The 21320-nt window shown below is 50.8% G+C and overlaps 1 protein-coding gene across 1 annotated transcript; it reads left to right on the top strand.

Moving 5' to 3' along the window:
- Positions 1–3847: 3847 nt before the first annotated feature.
- Steap3 (STEAP3 metalloreductase) lies at positions 3848–21162 on the top strand. The gene is made up of 4 exons (XM_051203996.1): positions 3848–4343; positions 6199–6726; positions 12987–13151; positions 20842–21162. Exons 1-4 carry the CDS (start codon positions 3864–3866, stop codon positions 21121–21123), a joined length of 1455 nt encoding a protein of 484 aa, XP_051059953.1. The 5' UTR covers positions 3848–3863; the 3' UTR covers positions 21124–21162.
- The last annotated feature ends 158 nt before the right edge of the window (positions 21163–21320 follow it).

Genomic DNA, 21320 nt, shown 5'->3' with positions numbered 1-21320 from the left:
CACCACTTTCCAGTTCTGTGCAGTGTGTGAACTTCTGACTTCTGGGCTAGTGAGATGGCTCAGCCGGTGCATACAGAAAAAAGTCCCTATCAGATCTGGGATTTTCTAGGGTTGTTATAAGTAATTTTTCCTGCCGGCCTGGTCTCACTCCTGCATCAGCCCCAAATAACACACAGAGATGCTGTATTAGATATAAGGCTGTTAGCCTGTTACTAGTGTTTCTTATTGGCTAGCTCTGTCTTAAATATTAGCCCATTCCTATCAATCTAAATGTTTCCACGTGGTCTTGTTTTACTGGAGAGAGGGCCGGGCGTGCTACCCTGTTGGTCCTACATTTTGAAACTCCTCCCTATACTTCCACATCCTCCTTGTCTCCTAGTCCCATCTATCTTGCTTTCCTATTGGCCAACAGTGCTTTTATTCATCAACCAGTAAGAGAAACATATTTACAGAATGACATCTCCTGCCGTTGTGGGTTAGTGTTTTAGTGTCGTGTTGGTGGATGTGGGCGGGGGAGCTTATGTGTAGCAGGTTAACAGGACCTGGGTCTAGGAGGGACTGTCACAGGTAAACATCTTCAACGAAGTCCTGACCGTGAAAGATGAAGCAGAGGAATAAAAATATTCTATAAGACAGGGGTGCTGGGGACGTGGCTGCCCTGGGTTCTCTTCCCATCACTGCATCAACCAGGTGTGATGGTGAACACCTCAATCCCAGCACTCAGGAGGATTTAAAGGTTAGCCTCTGCTATATAATGAGTTTGAGGATAGCCTGTGCTACATGAGACCCTTTCTCAGCTTAAAAAATAAAAAGCTGGGGAGATGGCTCAGAGGGTAGAGAGCTTATATAGTGCAAACATGAAGACCTAAGTTCAGATTCCTAGAACTTACATAAAAGCCAAATGCAGTGGCATGTGCCTGGATTCCCAGTGTTTCTATGACCAGTGGCGCACATGGGAGAATTCTTGGAGCTTGCAGCCCACCTAGCCCCCCATCTCAAATAAGACCCCATCTCAAATAAGGTGGTAGTGAGGATCAACATCGAGGTTGTTCTCTGACCTCCTCACTTAAACTGTGGGGATATGCACATCATTTGACCCCACCCCCACAACAGCACACACACACACACACACACAGGCACACACACACACACACACACATAACACACACACACACAGAGGCACACGGGCACACACACACACACACACACACACACACACACACACACACACACGTTCAACAAGGTTGAAAAAGAAACAAGTCCGTAAGTGTCTAGAGGATGTAGACGGGTAGCAGAATGAATTCAAGCCTTAGTGTGTTCAAATCCCTGAGCTTCATCCTTAGAGTGTGGACGTACCCGAGGGTAACACATGGACATCCCGGACAGTGTGAGCTAATCCTGGGTTCTGGGTAGGAATTTGGTGCTTTTCTTCATAGTATGTATTGTAAGAATACCTGACTCAAGAGATCCCTGGTAGCCATCCATGACTACTTAGAATATGAAGGGCTGGCCATGAGAAAAGGCCAGGGCCATTGGCTGCAGGACTGTCCTCATTCCTGCCTACCCAAGAGTAGGCTGGAGCTGGCACATTGGTTGTACATCAGTGCCAACATTGCAATCCGTGTTTTGGTTCTTCTGGGAAATGAGATGGGACAAGGAGGCTGGCAGGGACCTGGAGGGGACTGGGTCACCCTAGCTACAGTGCTCTTTTGTCTGTAGCCTGCAGGGAGGTGAGTAGATCTGTGTGCAGGCTACAGACCTAGGCCCACCAGCTGCAATCGGATCCCTCTCCCTCTGTGCCCTCAGTCTATAAATAGATCCCACATCAGGGGCCAGGCACAGCTAGAGGCCACACCAGACAACTCAAACTCCACCCAACACACAGGCAGCTGGGACGTCTGGGCCTCCCAGAGATCCAGGATGTGTGCCAACCCCTCTGTCCCTCCCTATGGCCGTCAGACCAGTGGCAGGCTTTGTGCTCGGGTGTGGCCATACCCATGAAGGCAGGGGCTGGGAAGGTGCTTCCGTGGGGAAAGAGCATTTGCAGAGCAGGCATGAAGACCTGAGTTCGAATCCTCAGAACTCACAAAAAAGCTGGATATGGTAGTGAGTGTCTGTAACCCCAGCGTTGCCATGGGGAGACAGACAGGAAGTAAAGACAGAAGTTCCCGGGGCCAGCTAGCCTGATGTGTGCTCAGGGGAAACAACAGACCCCCATCTCAAACGCAGCCGAGTGAGGACCGACACAGGGCTGTCCTCTGTCCACACACACAGACTCACAACTGTGCACACGAGTGTACATCACACACATATACACACACACTCGCGCGCGCCAGTGGCCTGATTTAGTTGCCAAGGCCAAGGGTTTCAAGCTTCCCTCCTGCCAGTTTTTAATATGTTAATTTTGTAAGGTTTGGCACAAACCCTCCTCCAGTCTTATTCTCTGCCCTATTCTCCTGCCTCAGCAACTTGAGAGTAGGGATGGAAGACTTCTGAGATGAGATCACACAGGTGGTTAACAAATGTTCACACCCTAGTCTGGAAGCTTCATGGGGTCAGGTGGTAACCCCCCCCCCCCCCCCAGTTCTAGGTGGCTGAACAGAGAGTGTCCATTGCCATCCTTCAGTCCATTGCCCTGACTCCCCCGGCTCATCGCTAATGTCTAGGGCCTAAGGGGCGCCTGGCATGGGTGTAGAGGGCTTTGCTCCTACAGACGGTGATTTCTCAGTACTTATGCAGTCTGTGAGTGTGCATGTGCCCAGCCCTGTTTGACATACTTTTGCAACCTTGTAAGGAATGCACTGTTAATTCGTTTTTAATTTATGTGTGCGTGTGTGCATGTGTGTGTATGTGTATAGGTCAGAGATCAATGTCAGGTGTCTTTTTTCAGTCATTCCCCACATTTCATTTATTTGTTTGTTTGTTTGTCTGTTTATTTATTTTTTGAAGCAGGGTCTCTCACTGGGACCTGAAACCAATTTGGCTAGTCTGGCAGGCCAGTGTTTCCCACGGGATCTGCCTGATTGCACACAGGAGCACCTGTACCACAGCTGACTTTCCCAGGTGGATTCTGGAGATCTAGACTCAGTTCATAATATTTGTGCGGCAAGGACTTTATCCCCTGAGCCATCTCCCCATCCCAGGTCATTGCTACTTTAACATTCTTCTCTGTAAAAACAAGTGTAATCGGTGTCGGCAACCGCCATGGCCACATCACAGCGCTGTCCATTGTGCTGGAACTCTGGCTTCTCCACTGCTGAGAGGCTTCCGCCGGATTCTTTCCCCTTCCCCATGTGTTCTTTCCCTGTCTTCCTTCTTTCCGCATGTGTCTGTGGGTGGTATGTGTGTGTATGTATACACATACCTGTGGAGGCCCAAGGCTGGCCTACATTCCCTGTTGTTCTCCACTTTACTCAACGAGGCAGGGTGTCAAAGGAAACCCAAGCCTCACCAATATGACTAGTCTAGCTATTCAGCTTGCATCAGGAATTTCCTCTCTGCTTTCTGAGTCCCATGCCCGCCCAGCATTTATGTGGGCGATGGGAACCTAATCTCTGGTCTTCATTGTTTGCATGGCAAGGGTTTTACCTGATGATCCATCTTCCCAGCCTTCATTTTCTGTCTTTCCAGGCTTCCTCAGCGGGAAGGAGTTCCCCAAATCCCTGTGCATATGTGTCCTCATCCGGGTAGGGGCTGCTCTTGCTCGGCTTGTCCCCTGAGTTTGCAAATGAAATATTTAGTGATATCTGCTGGGTGAAGGCCTGACCAGCCATGTTTGACTCAAGGTAGGAGCCAGATACCCTGGGAGCCCGACAGTGACCAGGCCTCTATACTCTCTTACAGCCACTGCAGTGTTGAGGGAGATGGACAAACCGCTGATCAGTCGCCGCCTGGTGGACAGTGATGGCAGCCTGGCTGAGGTCCCCGACAAGGCCCCCAAAGTGGGCATCCTGGGCAGTGGGGATTTTGCCCGCTCCCTGGCTATGCGCCTGGTGGGCTCTGGCTTCAGTGTGGTGGTGGGCAGCCGTAACCCCAAACGCACAGCTGGCCTCTTCCCCTCCGCAGCCCAAGTGACTTTCCAGGAGGAAGCTGTGAGCTCTCCACAGGTCATCTTTGTAGCCATGTTCCGGGAGCACTACTCCTCACTGTGCAGTCTTAGTGACCAGCTGGCTGGCAAGACCCTAGTGGATGTAAGCAACCCCACAGAGACCGAGCATCTTCAGGAACACCAGTCGAATGCCGAGTACCTGGCCTCACTCTTCCCTGCTTGCACTGTGGTCAAGGCCTTCAATGTCATCTCTGCCTGGGCCCTGCAAGCTGGCCCAAAGGACGGGAACAGGCAGGTAGGTGCCAGCATCCCTCACCTCGCTCTAAAAGCCTCAGCTTACACAGCAGGAAGTCGAAGCTTGGAGACATGAATGATCTTAGCCCAGCACTGGTGAGTTGGGATTTGAACTCCATTTATATGGATGTGGGATCCATGTTCTTTTTGAGATGGGAACTGGCTTTCCTCTCAGAGCATGAAGGGAAGGATGGTGCCCGTTGACTTGGGAGTTGACAAGGAGACACTTTGGGGCTGGGGGGATGGTGCAGTGGGCAAAACGCATGCCATGCAACCGTTAGAACCTTAGCTTACTTAATTTATATCCACATGAAGACTGTATGTGGTGGTCGTAATCCCAGCACTGGGGGGGGGGGTTCAGAAACAGGGAACCCCTAAAGCTTGGTAGCCAACCAGTCTAGCCAAAAAAGGGAAGCCTCTGGTCCAGTGAGAGACCCTATTTCAGAAACAAAGTGGAAAGGGATAGGAGAAGACACCTGACTTCACCTCTGATCTCAACAGGGTCACACATGAACTCACATGTACCCCGCAAACCTCACAAACACCACACGTACAACCGAAAGAAACCCAGACCCCACACACGCGATAGAATGTTCACCGATAAACCTATCCAGGGCTCAGCTCTGAGAGAAGCTAGAGGTACCTGGCCACTGCTCACTGTGTGACATAGATGTGGCTGCACCGGGGGACTTACAGCTGGGGAATAGACAGGTACAGTGGACAGGTTTTTATGTGGTGCTGCGCTGTCCTTTCTTTCCTGTTGCTGAGCCAGCACACTGCCTTAAAGCAACTTAGGAGGCAACGGGCTTGTTTCAGCCTACCGGTCACAGGCTGTCGCTGAGCTAAGTTGGGGTAAGGACCCGGTCTTTGTGCTATTTCATGCAGCATCACGGCTGTGCTCCCAGCCAAAAAGGGAAGTACAACAGAGGTTCACTGGCTCATTCAGGCTCATGGCTAACTCACTTTCTTACACAGCTCAGGACCACCTGCCTAGGGATGGTGCCTCCCACAGTGGGCTGGGCCCTCCTGCATCAACTAACAATGAAGACAGTCCCCCATAGACATGCCCGCAGGCACATCTGATTTGGGCGATTGCTTAATTGAGGCTCTCTCAGGTGACTTAATGGTTGAAGCTGACTAGGACGGAGGGCTTGTTGGAGAAGACCCTCAGCTGGCCTGAGACTCAGGATCAGGAAGCAGGGAGGGCGCACCAGGCTGATTTGACAACCTGCAAAGGTACCAGAGTAAAAACCGAGGCTCTCGGAGCTTTGTTCATCTGAAAGATGGGTGTGTTAGTACTGACCTTAGGCTGTACAGGAGGCTGAGATCGCTACTCAGACAGACTTACAGCTGGAGACTAGATAGACCTCAGCTTTGTCAACAGGGGCCCTCAGGGGCTTTGGGGGCCCAAAGATACCAATGTGTCTTCCACTGGAGCTCAGGAGGTGCACTGGACTTGTGGGCCAAAGGATAGCACCACACCAAACACCTCTGCACTGAAGGGCGTGTCTGCAGCTGCTCCGCACTTGCGGCGGCCACATGCAAGAGCAGTCAGTCCTCAGAAGCAGCTGTTCCAGAGGCATCTACCGCGATGGTGATGTCACTGGGCCAGCAGGACACCCACAGGGAGAGCTTTGTCTCTTCATCTCCAGGGGAGTCCACAGGGTCTCCGTTCCTAGCTCCTTGGCTTGAGCATCAGAGCCATCATGAATTATCAGTTGGCCATTCACTGGTGCCCGTCCCCCTGTGCCTCAGTTTCTTCAGCTCACCGAGGAGCTCGACCCTGGTGGTCACCATAGTCATGCCCATACCTGTGACTCTGGCCAACTGTCCTGTCCCCCTCTTTCTCCCCACAGGTGCTCATCTGTAGTGACCAGCTGGAAGCCAAGCACACCATCTCAGAGATGGCCCGCGCCATGGGTTTCACACCCGTGGACATGGGGTCCCTGGCCTCAGCCCGGGAGATAGAAGCCATACCCCTGCGCCTCTTCCCGTCCTGGAAGGTGCCCGCCCTCCTGGCCCTGGGGCTCTTTGTGTTCTTCTATGTCTATAACTTCATCAGGGATGTTCTGCATCCGTACGTGCGGAAGCATGAGAACAAGTTCTACAAGATGCCCTTGTCTGTGGTCAACACCACACTACCCTGTGTGGCTTACGTGCTGCTGTCCCTGGTGTACCTGCCTGGTGTGCTGGCGGCTGCTCTTCAGCTGAGGCGGGGGACCAAGTACCAGCGCTTCCCGGACTGGCTGGACCACTGGCTGCGGCATCGCAAGCAGATCGGGCTGCTCAGTTTCTTCTTCGGAGTGCTGCACGCTCTCTACAGCCTTTGCCTTCCTCTGCGCCGCTCCAACCGCTATGACCTGGTCAACCTGGCTGTGAAGCAGGTACAACCCACCACCTCCCCTGCGAGCTAGCTGGGTACCATTGTGACTGTCCTCACTCATGCAGAATTAAGCAAGGCAGGGCCAGCTGAGAGAGCAGGTATAGAAGTTCTTGAGCACCGAGTTGGAAGATATAGCAGAACAAGAGTGCCAGGATGTGTGTGTGTGTGTGTGTGTGTGTGTGTGTGGTGTTACTGCCTGTAAGTGTGGGTATGTATGTTCCTGCCATGGACCACCTGCAGCAGTCAGGGTTGGTCCTCACCTTCTACCTTGTGTGAGACAGAGTATGTTGGCGTTCCCTCTGCTTACCGTAGACTAGCTGTCCTTCAACTTTCTAAGACTCTCCTGTCTTTGCGTTCCTTCTCCGCAGAGCAGTGTTGGGACTGTAGGCACGCACTACAGCATCTAGAATTATGTGGGTTTGGGGGATCTGGAGTCAGACCCTATGGATTGCCAGCAAGCCCCACATCTCCCTGTCTCCACCTCCCATCTTTGCATGCCTAGGCTTAACACTGTGTGTGCATGTGTGTGTGTGCTTTTGTGGCAAGCGCTTTTCAGTGAAGCATCTCCCCAGCCTATGCCCAGCTTATTCATGGGTCCCAGGATTCAAACACAGATCCTCACGCTTGTAGGACAAGCACTTTACCAACTGAGATGCCGCCTTAGCTCTCATCTTTATCTGCGATGAGGTCGAATTTACTCATTTAAGAAAGCCATATGGCGCTGCTTTGCCCAGTGGGTTCCTGAACAGCGGAGGTGTTGGAGCCAAGCGGTCGGAATGGTGGCATGGGGTTAGAATGGTGTGGCGTGGGCCAGCAGCAGTAGCACGTAGAAGCAGCTTGCCCACGTCTTGCCTCCTTTGCTGCTCAGTTCTCTACTCTTATCCCCAAGTTCAGGACTCCTTTTTCCCTTTCCCATGTCAGCCTGGGGCCCACGTAGGACAGGGTTCAGCCCAGGGCTAACAAAGTTCATCTTACCCACCCTCACCCCAGCAGAAGCTGCTCAGGGTGCAGGGACCCCCACGAGGCCAAGCCCCACCCTGGCAGGCTCACCTAGGGACACAGAGGACACAGGAGTGAGTGAGGTCACGCCACAGCTGGACCACAGGCCTCCACCCTGCCCACCTCTGGCACCTGGTACCACCTCTGTGGGCACAGGCTTTGCTCAGGGGGGAAGCACCAGACTCAGGCAAGGGAGTGAGGTCCTGGCTGGGACTAAGAAGCGAAAAAGTAATAGTCACAAGCTCTTCCAAAGGAGCTCTCTGTGTTCCCAGCACACTGGAAGAGCTGTACAAACCCACAGTGGATTCATCTATCCCCCTCCCCTATTCGTTCCTTAGAGCAAGAGCTGATCTTTTACAGATGAGAAAAGCCAGGGCACTGAGAGGGGAAGGAACTAGGCTGAAGACACACAGCAGTGTTAGCATCCAGACCTGACCGCGCTGGAGCCCATATTACTTTCTACAGAACAACAAATCAAATTGACAGTTGGGTAAATGACCTCAGAATTTGAGTCATTTATTCATTCGCTGGGCACTGGCTCCATTAGGCCCCCGTTGCCACAGGAATGAATAAAAAAGGTGCAGTCTTGTCCCTGGCCTCAGCTGGTGGGGGTGGCAGGGAGGTCTGATGAGCAGATGTCCCCTCTCATCCCCCAACTGGAACGCACACTGTGGGCTGGGGTGACTTTGCCAGCAGAGTGCTTGCATAGCATGTGTTGGAGTCTCAGCACTGCTAAACGTGTGTGTGTGTTTGTGTGTGTGTGTATGTGTGCGTGTGTGTGTGTGTGTGTGTGTGTGTGTGTGCGCATGCGCGTGTGCACTTGCAAGAGCAGCACTCAGGATATGGGAGTTGAAGGCCACCCTGGGCTACTTAGTGAGTTGTAGGCCAGCCTGAGCTACGTGAAACCCTGTCTCAAAAACAACATAGTAAAATAGTCAACATAAATAATCAATAAAATAAAACAATCACTAGAAGCCTCAAGCCCTTTTGACCGTGGGGTCCCAGGGCATAAGTCATTGTCATTTCTTAGGGTTAATGGCTTTGATGTTCTGTATGGCTCGGGCTCTTTTTGTTTTACTGTGTTAGGGAGACAACCCAGGATCTCACATAGGCTAAACGAGTACTCTACCACAGAGTTACATACCCAATCCCTCCTCCAACACCCCCTTTGTTTTTCTTTTCTTCTCTCTCTCTCTTTAAAAATTGAGACAGGGTCTCACTAAGTGGCCTGGGGTATCCTTGAACTTATCTGTAGCCCAGAAGTTGTGATCCTGCTGCCTCATCTTCCTAGGGCAATTGAGCTTACAGACCTATAGCAACATTGATATTTTCTCCTACAAAGGGTGAAGCTCCCCTGGTGTGGGAGTCGTGTACTACTGAAGGGGCTTCAGACAGCGTGTCCTGCCCTGGAAGCAGTGTCGCAGGGCTCCGGGCCCTGTGCGCTCAGTCCTCTCTGCTGAGTCTGTTAGTGTAGAGCAGAGAAAGAAAAGTCCCACCTTCTCCCAGTGCACAAAGGAAGCCACGGTCCCCTGCCCAGCCCCGACTAATCGCCCTTTTCTGTGTGTATGTGCATGTGCATGCTCACCTTGTGTGTGCAGGTGTACATGCATGTGAAGGCACACAGATGTGTGTGCCTGTACACACAGAGGCAGAGACAACCTGGGCTGTCAATCTAAGTGCTCTCCATCTTAGGTCTCCTCCTGTTTGTTTGTTTGTCTTATTATTGTTATTATTATTATTTTAAGATAAGGTCTCTTACTTGCCTGGAACTTGCTAAGCAGGGTTATGTGGCCTGGCCAATGAGTCTGCCTCCCCAGTGCTGGGGTGACAAGCACATGCCATCATGCCCAGCTGTTTTACGTGACCCAACAATGTTACATTATCTACCTGGCCCAGCCCCTCCTGGAGTTATATTAAGTGTGTTGACTTCACACCAATTTCATGGCGCAGATGGCACTGGTGAATCGTCCCACTCCTACAGAACATAGTCTGTCCCCTAAAGGGGCTTCAGCTGTTTCTCAAGGGGAGATCCAGACTGATGGAGCACGTCTGTCATGACACTCAGAGAAAGGCTGGTAAATGCTAATGCCTAGCAGTGGTGAGCCAATTCAAGCTGGTTGCGTTTAGGCAGTGACAGGTAGGCCACACTGATTGGCTGCACCTTTGGGTCCCAGACCGGGACACTGCTGGAGAACATTGTATCCAGTCCCTGAAGCCACCCTTGTCTGCAGGAAACGGCCACCTTGTCTGCCTTTGGCCACCTCAGACAGTGCCTCTCTGTGGCCACTGCTCACACTGGCTGCTGCATGGCCTTGTGGGAATAAGGAGCCGATCAACCTTAACTCTCGAACACAGGAAACTCCTCGGAGATTTCCCTGAATCCCAAGACAGTGCAGCCTGGGAGGCCAAGGCCTTCACGACCCCGTGTTTGTCACAGCATCTTTGCTATCTCTAACTGGTGTGTTGGCATGACTTTGTGGCTTGCCTGTGCTGTTCCTGGAGACGCATTTCCTGGTTAGTTAGAAGTCAAGGTTGGAAGCAACATTTGACCCATGGGCAGCCTTCCCCATCCTCCTCACCCCAAAGCTAGCCAGCATGGGGCCATCAGAGAAGAAGTAAACCTTAGCTGACCGTGGGCCTGGGGAGATCCCCGGGGCTCTGTGGCCAGCAGAGAGGCAAGTTCCACATTCAGTAAGAAACCATCTTTATAAACAAGGTAGTCAACTCCTGAAGAATGATACCCAAGGTTGACCCCTGACCTCCACACAAACTAAAACACACATGCACTCATACCATAAATGTGGCAATGATCCAGACCCCCAGGCACGTTCCCTGCCCTTCCCTCCTCATCGCTGCAGTGGTGGCGAGGCACCCATTTTGCAAGCCACTGTTGTCAACAGTGCAGTCATGCACGCTGGACTTGTGACATTAGCCACCTGAGCTCAGCGAGCCGATGAGTAATGAGGGAACAACAGAGCACATGGAGATGACTCGCTTCTCTAATGTCACCAGCCCTGAGTCAGTCTTGTTCTGGGGCTGCTCTGGCAGGGACCTGTGCCCTCTGCAGGATCAGACCAGTCTCTCCCCATTGGCAAACACTGTTCCAGCTAGTTTCACCACATCGCGGTTACCAGCCAAAATCCCAGCTTGTTAGGATCTGTCAGATAAAGAAACGGGTCCAGAAATGGTGCCTCGGAGTCCCACAAGGCTAGTTAGTGGTCAGGAAAGAAGCCTGTCTCCCAACTCCTGGTCCTTTGTGGCCTTCAGACACCAATATAAAGAAACCTGCCCTAAAATAATACAGAGCAGGAAACGGGTTGCAGCTCAGCCAGAAGAGCGTTTGTTTAGCATGCACAAAGCCCTGGGGCCCATCCCAGCAACGCCCACAGCCTAGCAGCGTGACACAAGCTTGAAATTATGCACTTACTTGGGAAGTGGAGGCAGGAGGGTCAGAGTTTAAGGTCATTCTCCACTACATTGTGAGCTGGAGGACAGCCTGAGCTGCATGAGACCTTGTCTCAAAAAACAAACCAGGACACCGTTTTTTTAGATGGCATTTTCCCACTTCTTTGGTTTCTTTTTATAAGCTTTGCAGCCATTTTTGTTTAGCCCCTGGATTCATTTTTAATATTTTATTCCAGTGACAGGCTTACGTGAGGTTTTTTTCCCCCCTGCTGAAGTAGACACACGCGCCCGCGCGTGCACACACACACACACACACACACACACACACACACACACACGTCTGAGTCATTCTGTAGAGGCAGAGAGCAGCCTGCTTAGTCCTCTTTCCTTGGGGAGGCTTTCTTGCTTTCCTGATGGCAGATTAAAGGACTGGTATCCAGGGCTGAGCTGGGAAATGATGACGGTCCTAATGGAAGGACCTTGATTCCAATTCTTCTCCATGCGGTGGCTGGGTCAGGGAGTGCCAGTGAGTGAGGAGAGGTGATCTCAGGGCTGCAGAGTATCCCTGATGAATGTGTCCATGGAGCCCAGTGGGAGTCACCAACATCATAAAGGGCCCATGCTCTCATTCTTTGTAGCTCAGCACATAGTAGGCACTTTCTGAGTGCTTGCTCAACTAACTGTCAGTCTGTTGCCTGGCAACAGTTGAGCCACAGCTATATGCCTCAGAGAGAAAAGGACGCGAAAGGGGTCTGGGGGGTTTGAGTTTGGAGATTGGGGTGGGGGGGGGCTGGGTAGCGCTGAGTGGCGTTGTGTGTCCTGAGTGTAAGCCGGTAATGAAGCAGGTTAGAAAGGGTGCAGGTGAGACAGCTGGGAACGGAGCAGCTGGGAGGGAAGGAACTGGCAGCTGGGAGTCCACAGACTGAGGGGATGCAATCCCGAAATGCTACCTTTCCACTGTCCTGCACTGTGGGGCCGGGAAGTAATGCGGTACAGCCATGCTTAGGAACATAGACTTGGTGGTTGGGGGTTAGCTATGAGACAGTCTCGATGAGTAGCCCAGGCTAGGCGTGCCCCAGTGACCCTTCCTGGCTCAGCTTCCCGAGTGCTGGAATTACGGGCATGCATCCCCAGGCCCAGCTGAGTGATCTCTTACCCTCAAGCTGAGGTTGGCCAGCAGCCAGGAAGGGAGCCATGACTTTGACAAATCAACTCAATCTTTGCCTCTTGTTTCCTTGATCCCTAAAGTGGGCATATATTGCTCTCTATTTTAAGGGGACATCGCGAGATTTATGATTTTTTTAAAGATTTTATTTATTTAGTGATTATTGGCTTCTTTCAAGATAGAGTTTTTCTGTGTCCTGGCTGTCCTGCAACTTGCTCTGTAGACCAGAATGGCCTTGAACTCACAGAGATCTGACTGTTTCTGCCTCTCAAAGCAAGTGCTGGGATTAAAGGCCTGCGCCACCACCGCCTGGCTTAAAGATTTTTAAAAATAACTTCTGTATGTCCACGTATGGGTATGTGTCATACATGTACACTTGAGTACAAGTGCTCTCGAAGGCCAGAGGGGGTGTCAGAGCCTGGAGTGGGAGTTACAGGTGGTGGTGAGCTGTCAGACATGGGTCCTCTGCAAGAGCAGCAAGTGCGTTTAATTGCTGAGCCATCTCTCCAGCCAGTATGGCTTCCAAACACCTGGGAAGCACTTAGGATGTAGCTCGCACATGTTAGCTATGCAGCAGAGCATGAGCATAGCTGTGGCTTTTGTCCTTTGATGTACCCACAGGTGCTCCACAGTGACACAGGCTCTAGGGTGCCAGCTTTTGCTAATCGTCGTCATGGTTCTTCTTCTGCCAGGTCCTGGCCAACAAGAGCCACCTCTGGGTTGAGGAAGAAGTCTGGCGTATGGAGATCTACCTCTCCCTGGGTGTGCTGGCCCTGGGTATGCTGTCACTGCTGGCTGCCACCTCACTCCCATCCATTGCCAATTCACTCAACTGGAAGGAGTTCAGCTTCGTGCAGGTAAAGCAGATTCCCCTTGACCGCCAGCTGCAGCTTGGCCCTGGGCCACCCTGGTGTTGTGCTCTATGCATTGTTTCAGCTTAGATCCTGGTTGTACCAGGACACTGGGTCAGATGAGGAGGACTCCCCATCTTGTAGGCTCTCCCAACCTCCTGGTCCTGCTTCAGCTTGACCAGGGCAAGTTAATCTTCCTGACCCTGGGAAGTCTACTACATCTGACAAAGATGGAGGACAGAGCATGGAACCCTGGGATGAACTTGCTCAGGGAACATGGTGCTTCCGTGCAGAGTCATTGCTCCTGGTGTATGTGGGAGGCAGTGAGCTGTGAGTGCACTTAAACCTCCCTCCACCAACACACACACACACACACACACACACACACACACACACACACACACACACTCAGCTCACTGCTCTGCGCCCCTGTGGGGCAGTTGGGAACTAAGTGTGAGAACTGCTGTGTGATGGGATGAAGCAGTGCTTCCTAAATGGTGCTGTTTCTTGGACAAATCCAGAGAAAAGACTGGGGTGTCACTTACATTACACGTAGAATACTTGCTAAGCATGTGCAAGGCCCTTACTTAAATCTCTGTAAGATAGAGATAGATGAATGATAGATTGATTGATAGATAGATAGATAGATAGATAGATAGATAGATAGATAGATAGATCAGACAGGCAGACAGACAGATAGATACATACATAGCTAGATCAGACAGGCAGAGAGATAAATAGATAACAGGTAGGTAGGTAGATAGATAGATAGATAGATAGATAGATAGATAGATAGATAGATAGATCAGACAGGCAGACAGATAAATAGACAGATAGATAGATAGACAGATAGATACATACATAGATACATAGCTAGATTAGACAGGCAGAGAGATAAATAGATAACAGTAGGTAGGTAGATAGATAGTAGATAGATAGATGACAGGTAGATAGATGACAGATTGATAGATGATAGATAGATAGATGATGGATAGATGATAGCGTGGATTCATGTTGGTATAGGTGGACCGATGGGTGGACAGATAGATGAATGACTTCATGTGTGAACTGATGGTAATAGGTAGACAGATGGTAATTCTCCAATAAATAAATTATGGCTTTACTTTCTGTAGGAATGTCACAGTGTACCTCGGCACATCAGATATTCTAGTATGGTTCTACACACACAAACTTCTGGTAACTGGGTATCTGTGAACACTGCCACCTCCGTTCTGTTCCTCAGCTGACAGCTGCCCCCACACTCAGGGAGACACGCTGCTGGGAAAGGGTCTCTCCTTGCAATTTTCAAGGCAGTGGTCACTCTGAGCACATGCCCTATGCCAGGTGTCACTATAGGCCTGGGGTCAAGGTGAGCAGAGATACTGTAAGGGACACAACCCCCATGGGGGACGTCTCAAATTCCCTGGCACCCCCAGTGTTCTTCAGAAAGTACAGAGTACAGGTCAGTACTGGCAGAGCAACTCATCCCTCTGGTAGACAGAGGCTGACTCATCTTGGCTCCTGCCAGTTGTATTATATCAGGGCAGAAAACAGCCATATTCACCCTGCACTGTCAACCAAAATCTGTAGCTTCTGTCTTCAACAAGGACTCCGAGGGACAGTGACAGAATACTGCTCTTATATAACCCAAATTAATTCTTTGTGACTGGGACCCTTAGCGTACCTTAGGACCAAACAGTTGTGGCTGATTTCTAAAGCATGGCTGCCAATCTCCAGGGCTGTGCTTTTCCCAGAAGGCCACTGGAGGAGGGCTCAGGGCTGACACATGCTGGCCTAAGAGGGTGGGAAGGGAAGGAATTTTCTTGATCTGCCACTAATCCCTGTTTTTCTCAGACCCAAATCTCGGATTTTTCACTTCCCGCCTCAAGTATCCTGGCTATGTGGTTTGGTCACAATTAAAACAGACTGTGGGTCGCTTCCCTTTCCAGAAAGTTCTTCCCTTAAGCAGCTGTAGATTACATGCTCTGGCTCTGGCTGCTGGAGGAAGCCTATGGATTTGGTTTTGTTAGCAAAAGCTGGCTGCGACTCCCGAAGTCATGCTTTGCTTTACATATTGAAGCTAGGGGTTTCATTTATGGGGGCTGTGCCTGCACTGTAGAACCTCATGCTCTCTCTACCAAGAGCCCCAGGATGGAGGAGGGTCTGCCAGGGGCTCCAAAGTCAGTTCCAACACCACCTGCTCTGTGGGTGTGGGCAGACCATGCCCCCGCCCCAAACCTCAATTTACATTCCTGAAAAATGAAATTGATGCCATCAGAGACATTTTTCGTGAGACACAGTGAAAATTTACAGGTGAAAGGAAAATAGCATACCGCCATTCTTCTTGGGGTGTCTGCTCAGAGCCCCACTATCTCTGATAAGCACCATCCAGCTGTTTCTGTTTTGGTTTTGGAGACGGGGTCTCACTGCGTTACACACTAGCCTCAAACTCTTGGCTGTACCCTGGGCGTGTGTAATGTGTAAAGCACCTCTCGTTGTCAACCACCATCAAACATGTCCATTGCGGGGGGGGGGGGGGTGGAGGGTAAAGCCACCGAGCACTTCTAGTGAGATACAGATGTCAGGCCAAGATGCTCAGGGCCAGCCTGGAAGTCCCGGTGGCCCCCTAAATGTGCTGCCCTCTGGTGGCAGGAAGTCAGTTCCAAGGTGCCCATCGGCCTCCCTGCTCCATCAGACAGTCATGTTCTGTGGCTTTCTCTCGTCACTTCTACCTGTAGCCACCCAGGACGGTGACAATGTCAAGAATGAAAGCGAGTTACGTGGAGGATGTTGGCTTTCTTTGCCCAGTAATAGCTGAGGATTTTTTTTATCCATATCGTAGCCACAGCCTCCTCCCTGTCCACCCCTTCCGGTCCGTTTCCTCCATCCCCTGTCACACTTCCCTAAATCCCCCCTCCTCTTCCATCTCCATCCAGAAAAGGGCAGGTCTCCTATGGCTATCAATATGACAAGTCATATCACGTTTCAGTAATACTAAGCACCTCCCCATGGACTAAGACGGAATAAGGTGACCCAATATGAGGAGTAGGGTCCCAAAAGCCAATAACAGCATTGGAGACAGGACCCTGTTCAGCTGGGAGATTTTTCAGGGAAGCTCTGGCCTTCTTGACTCCTGTCAAGTTCATGAACAGTGAGGAGCCATTGGATTTTAGAAACCTATTGGTGTTCTGAAGAGCCTGGGCCAACCCCTGGGCCTAGAGTGCTCTGTTTAGCTGAACTGAGAGCCATTGAAATAGTGATCCCATTAAAAGTCTCCTTATGCCTGCATTTAACCTTTTGCTTCCAAGGTGATTTGGCTATTGTTGTTTTGTTTCATTTAGTTTGAGGGGCAAGGTCTCATATAGTTCAGGGTCTCATATACTTCAGGCTGGCTTCAAACTTGAGCCGCGTAGTCAAGGAAAACATTGAATGCCTGCTTGATCCTTCTGCGCCAATCTCCTAAGTGCCGGGGTCACAGACGTGTACCATCACACTCACTTCTGTAGTACTGTGATGAAACCTGGGGCTTTGCGCATGCTAAGCAAGCATCCAACCAGCTGAGTTATACCCTCAACTCCTTGTTTGTGTGTTTGTTTCCTTTTGGAGACAGGATCCCATGAAGCCCAGGCTAGTCTCAAATGGGCTATATAGCTGAGGATGTCCTTGAATTTCTGATCCTCCTGCCTCTGCCTCTCAAATGCCGAGATTATGAGTGTGCTCACCAGTCCCTGTTTATGAAGTGCTGAGGGCGGATCCCAGGGACTTGAACATGCTAGACAAACAATGTACTGGGCTAGCCATATCCTCATCCCTTCACCGTGGGTTTCAAAGTTTTCAGTTTGTGTCTGTGTTTGTTTGGGTGTTTTTATTTGGTCTGGGCTGTACTGAACCCTCCCAATTTAGCTAAACTCCATAAGGTTTCGGTGTCTAGGAGTCTGCAATGCACCTGTGTAGAAAACCCCAGGAGCAACCCTGAAAGCCCAAGTTCTGCCCTTGCTCAGTGCAGCCACTGCCTGAAACAATGACAGGGGCCAGCCTGACCCACAGGTGGTGAGCGATAGCCACAAAGCCCCTTCATGCTGTAGTACTCAAGTGCCAGCAGGAGTCACAGCTAACGAGCTTCTGTGTAATAAAAATGTCTCTCGCTTGGTGTGTGTGACTGGGGGTGGGAGTTATTAATGACCTGATGACAGCCCTTTTTCTTCTAATTTCCTTTGGTTATTCTAGGATTTTTTAGAAATTGTTCCCAAGGACAGAGAGGATTTTAGGAAAAACTAATTCTCTGAGAACATCCAGGCTTCCCAGCAGGATTGGAAAAAAAATCTAAAGGCTTTCTGGCTGTCAGCCCTGGCTAAAAACTACTAGGGATTTCTGCCACGTGCATCATGAGACTCAGAAAACAAAGAAAAGAGGAGCTATGAGGTGCTGGCTGTGGCTGGTGCACCCTGGAAAGGTCTCCATGCTGGGCCAGCATGCTCATGCCTCAGGCTTCATATGGAGCGCTGAAGACGGTAGCCCACATGGGTCAAACACTGTCAGTACTGACTGGCCTTCTCACTGGAAGAGATGCTGGAGCCTCTGTGAGGCTGCTGTTCTAGGCCTCGGGGGGTTCTTACTGTTGCTGTGCCTCTCAGCACTGGAGCTGGGCCTGCACCAGTAAACCAACCTGGGCACAAGGGCCCTGCGTGGGTTCTTCAACCTCCAGCTAGAAGGCTGTGGGTGAGAGGGTTTCCAAAATTAGTGGCTCAGTCCCCGTGACACATTTGTGTCATCTGCTGAACTCTGAAAAACAGCAGATGCCTGAGCACCAAGCTAACCTAGCTGAATTTGAATTTCCAAGGGCGGGGCCGATGCTTTCATGTTTTCCCTGAGCTTCCCGGGTGATTTTGACATTCGGCTTCCACTGGAAACCAGCCCCCCCATTGGCCAGTCCTTAGAAACAAAATCAGAGGTAGAGAGGTGGGGAGGGAGGGGTGGTTCCTCATTGCATTTGAGCAATGCAGGGGAACAAGGCTAGGAAGATAGCTCAATGGTTAAAATGCCTGGTGCACAACGTGAGGACCAGAGTTTTGGTTTCCAGAACCTACATAAATGCTGGGTGGGCACAGTGGCCTACCTGTAATTCCAGCTTTAGAAGGTGGAGATGGGAAGCCTAAGCAAGATAAGCTAGTGAAACTAGGCTCATCAGCAAGCTCTGGGTTTGGATGAGAAACCCTGCCTCAATAAATAAGGAGAAGAGTGATCATGGATGATTCCCAAAATCAACCTCAGGTCTACACACACACATGCACATGGACACCCAGGCAGCTCCCCACGCTTACAGTGTGCAGCATTGGAAAATACTTACTGTAATGCTTAGCTGGAGCATCACAGCAATGATGTGCTTTCTCCAGCTGCAACTCCCCATCCCAGCTTTTCACAAGAGCAGGTGTAAGTGTCAAGAATAAGGCTCAACGCAGGATGAGCCCCATCCATTCAACTTTGTTCTGTTAGGTTTTGCTATGCTGTTAATGGATCCCAGGATGCTCCACATGCAGAGGCATTAGCACTGAGCCAGCACCCGCCCACCAGACCCCACCAGACCCCAGTCCCTTTGAGAATGGAGTCTGAGGCGACCCCACACAAGGCAGCATCTCTCAGCCAAGGCCCCAATGCTATGCTGAAAAGCCTGACTAGGAAGAAATCCAGTTGCCAGTTGCAGCCTTTCTAGGAAACTCCAAACCAACGTCTGTGGAGCACCAGCCATATGAATGTGCAGCTACTGTCATTTAAGCCAGCTCAATGACTCCTTGGAGAAAACATACAGTGTTATTTGCTTGATGGTGATCTCCAGCCTAAATCCTCAGTGGCTCCTAGTGGTCACAGCATTCATCCAGAGATGTTCAGACCTCTCCTCCTGTCCCGCACAGCACACTACACCCTGCCCATGCCTTGCTCAGGCTTGTTATTGTAATCCCCTGCTTCTCGCTGAAGCTGCTAATGTGTGGTGCTCGGGACCACTGCCAGTCAAGCCCAGCAGACATGGCAAGATCAGCATCTCCTGTCTGTGGTCCATGAGAACACCACCCAGGCCAGGAGGTGGTCCATTGTAAGAATGCTCAGACGTTTTGGTCTGGGACTGGTAAGACTGAGACACCATTCACTTTTTCCAAGTGGGAGGTATGTTTGACAAGGTTCTAAGTTAGTGCTGGGCAGGAAGGAGACAAAGCCAAAAAAGAACAATTTGGTGGTTGTGTGAGGCTTTCTAGACAGGGCCAGGTCACCAGACCACAAACCGCTGGGGCCACTCTCACTATTGATGCTGAGTCCTGCGTGCAAAAGAGCAAACTATTTACCTTGGGTTTTTCTATTTGTCTGTCTGTCTGCCAGTCTCTGAGACAGGGTCTTACTATGTAGCTCTGGTTTTCCTGAACTCACCATGTAGACCAGGCTGGCCTTGAACTCACAAGAGATCTGAGGCTCATGCCACCATGCCCAACTCCATGTGTTTCTCTTTAAGACAATTTATTATGAATTCCCCTTTTAATACAGCCTCACCTTAGCCAATGATTATCTGTAATATTCTGGTTTGGATGTCAGCATACCTTTGTTTCTTTTGAACCTGTCCTGGATCTCACTCTTATAGACCAGGCTGGCCTCAAACTCACAGAGATCCACCTGCCTCTGCCTCGTGAGTGCTGGAACTAAAGGCGTTCACCACCAAAGCCCGGCTTGTTTCTATTCTAATACACATGAAAATATACTAAAACAAAACAAAAAACCAGTAGAATGTTTTTTAAAATCCCTTTTAATGTAATTCTATCTAAAAGTTTCCTGGGAGTCATCAGAAGTCCAAACATCATGGTTAGAAGAAAAGAAGATGCAAAAGAAAGCACACGTATTTGCACTTTTGGGGGCTGCAGGGATGGGTCCGAGGTTAAGAGCACTGCCTGCTCTTCCACAGGTCCTGAGTTCAATTCCTAGCAATCACATGGTGGCTCACAACCATCTGTAATGAACTGGTGCTGTCTTCTGGTATGCTTGAAAACAAAGCACTCATATACATAAAATAAACAAATACATATTAAAAAGAAAGAAAGAAAGCGGAAAAAACCATGGTCATCTGTCAGTCCTTAAATGCCTTTAGCCTGGAAGTGTGGCTCCCATTTTCCGGCCAGGGATGCTGGGGCTGGGATGGTTTAGGAAGTGGTTTTAGTTAGCATCCTGGTAGGAGAGCAGAGGGCCCTGAGGCAGTGGCTCAGGGGGGTGGGGCCGGCTCTGCAACACTTCAAGCCCTGGGTTCCTCCACTGAGTGTGTGTTCCCTAGAGGTGGGGAGGACAGGAGGCCCAGGTAATCCTCAGCTAGATGCTGAGTTTGATGCTAATATGGAAGAGGAGAAGCCCGGTGCAGATGACGAAGCTTAGGGGAGAGGAGGGGAACAGAGCGGGGGGGGGGGGGGGTACATCAAGATGGCTCAGTGGTTGGGGGCACTTGTGGCTGCCAAGCCTGACAAGCTGAGTTTCCTCCCTGGGACTCACCTTGGGAAGGGGAAAACCAGCTGCCCCAAGATGGCCCCTGACCTACACACACACACACACCAATTAAAATGTTTAAACATTTCTTTAAAGAGAAAGAAGTGGGAGCTGGGATTGGAACGCAGCAGTGCCCTGGCCCGCATGGCGATCCCCTCCATTTCTGCCTTCTTTCTCCTTACAGTCTACTCTGGGCTTCGTGGCCCTGATGCTGAGCACGCTGCACACACTCACCTACGGCTGGACCCGCGCCTTTGAGGAAAACCACTACAAGTTCTACCTGCCGCCTACGTTCACGCTCACACTGTTCCTGCCCTGTGTGATCATCCTGGCCAAGGGCCTCTTCCTCCTTCCCTGCCTCAGCCTCAGACTCTCCAAGATCCGCAGGGGCTGGGAGAAGGATGGTGCTGTCAAGTTCATGCTGCCTGCTGAGCACACGCAGGGGGAGAAAACGAGCCACGTGTGAGGGAGGCCCCGGAAATGGAGACGGGCACAGCTTGTAGGGGCCCTGAGCTGGGCTCAGGTCTCTTCTCTGGATGCTGCAGTGGAGTGATGACACATGGCATAGATGGTTGATACCCAAATTCCTGGGATGCAGGTGAATGTCATGATATTCAGAATGACACGACACACGTGTGATATGCGTTCATATATATTTCATAT

Source organism: Phodopus roborovskii, unplaced genomic scaffold (genome assembly GCF_943737965.1).
Source record: "Phodopus roborovskii unplaced genomic scaffold, PHOROB, whole genome shotgun sequence".
Classification (NCBI taxonomy): Eukaryota; Metazoa; Chordata; class Mammalia; order Rodentia; family Cricetidae; genus Phodopus; species Phodopus roborovskii.
The sequence above is the reverse complement of the archived record's forward strand: the minus strand, read 5'-3'. Positions and strand labels throughout refer to the sequence as shown.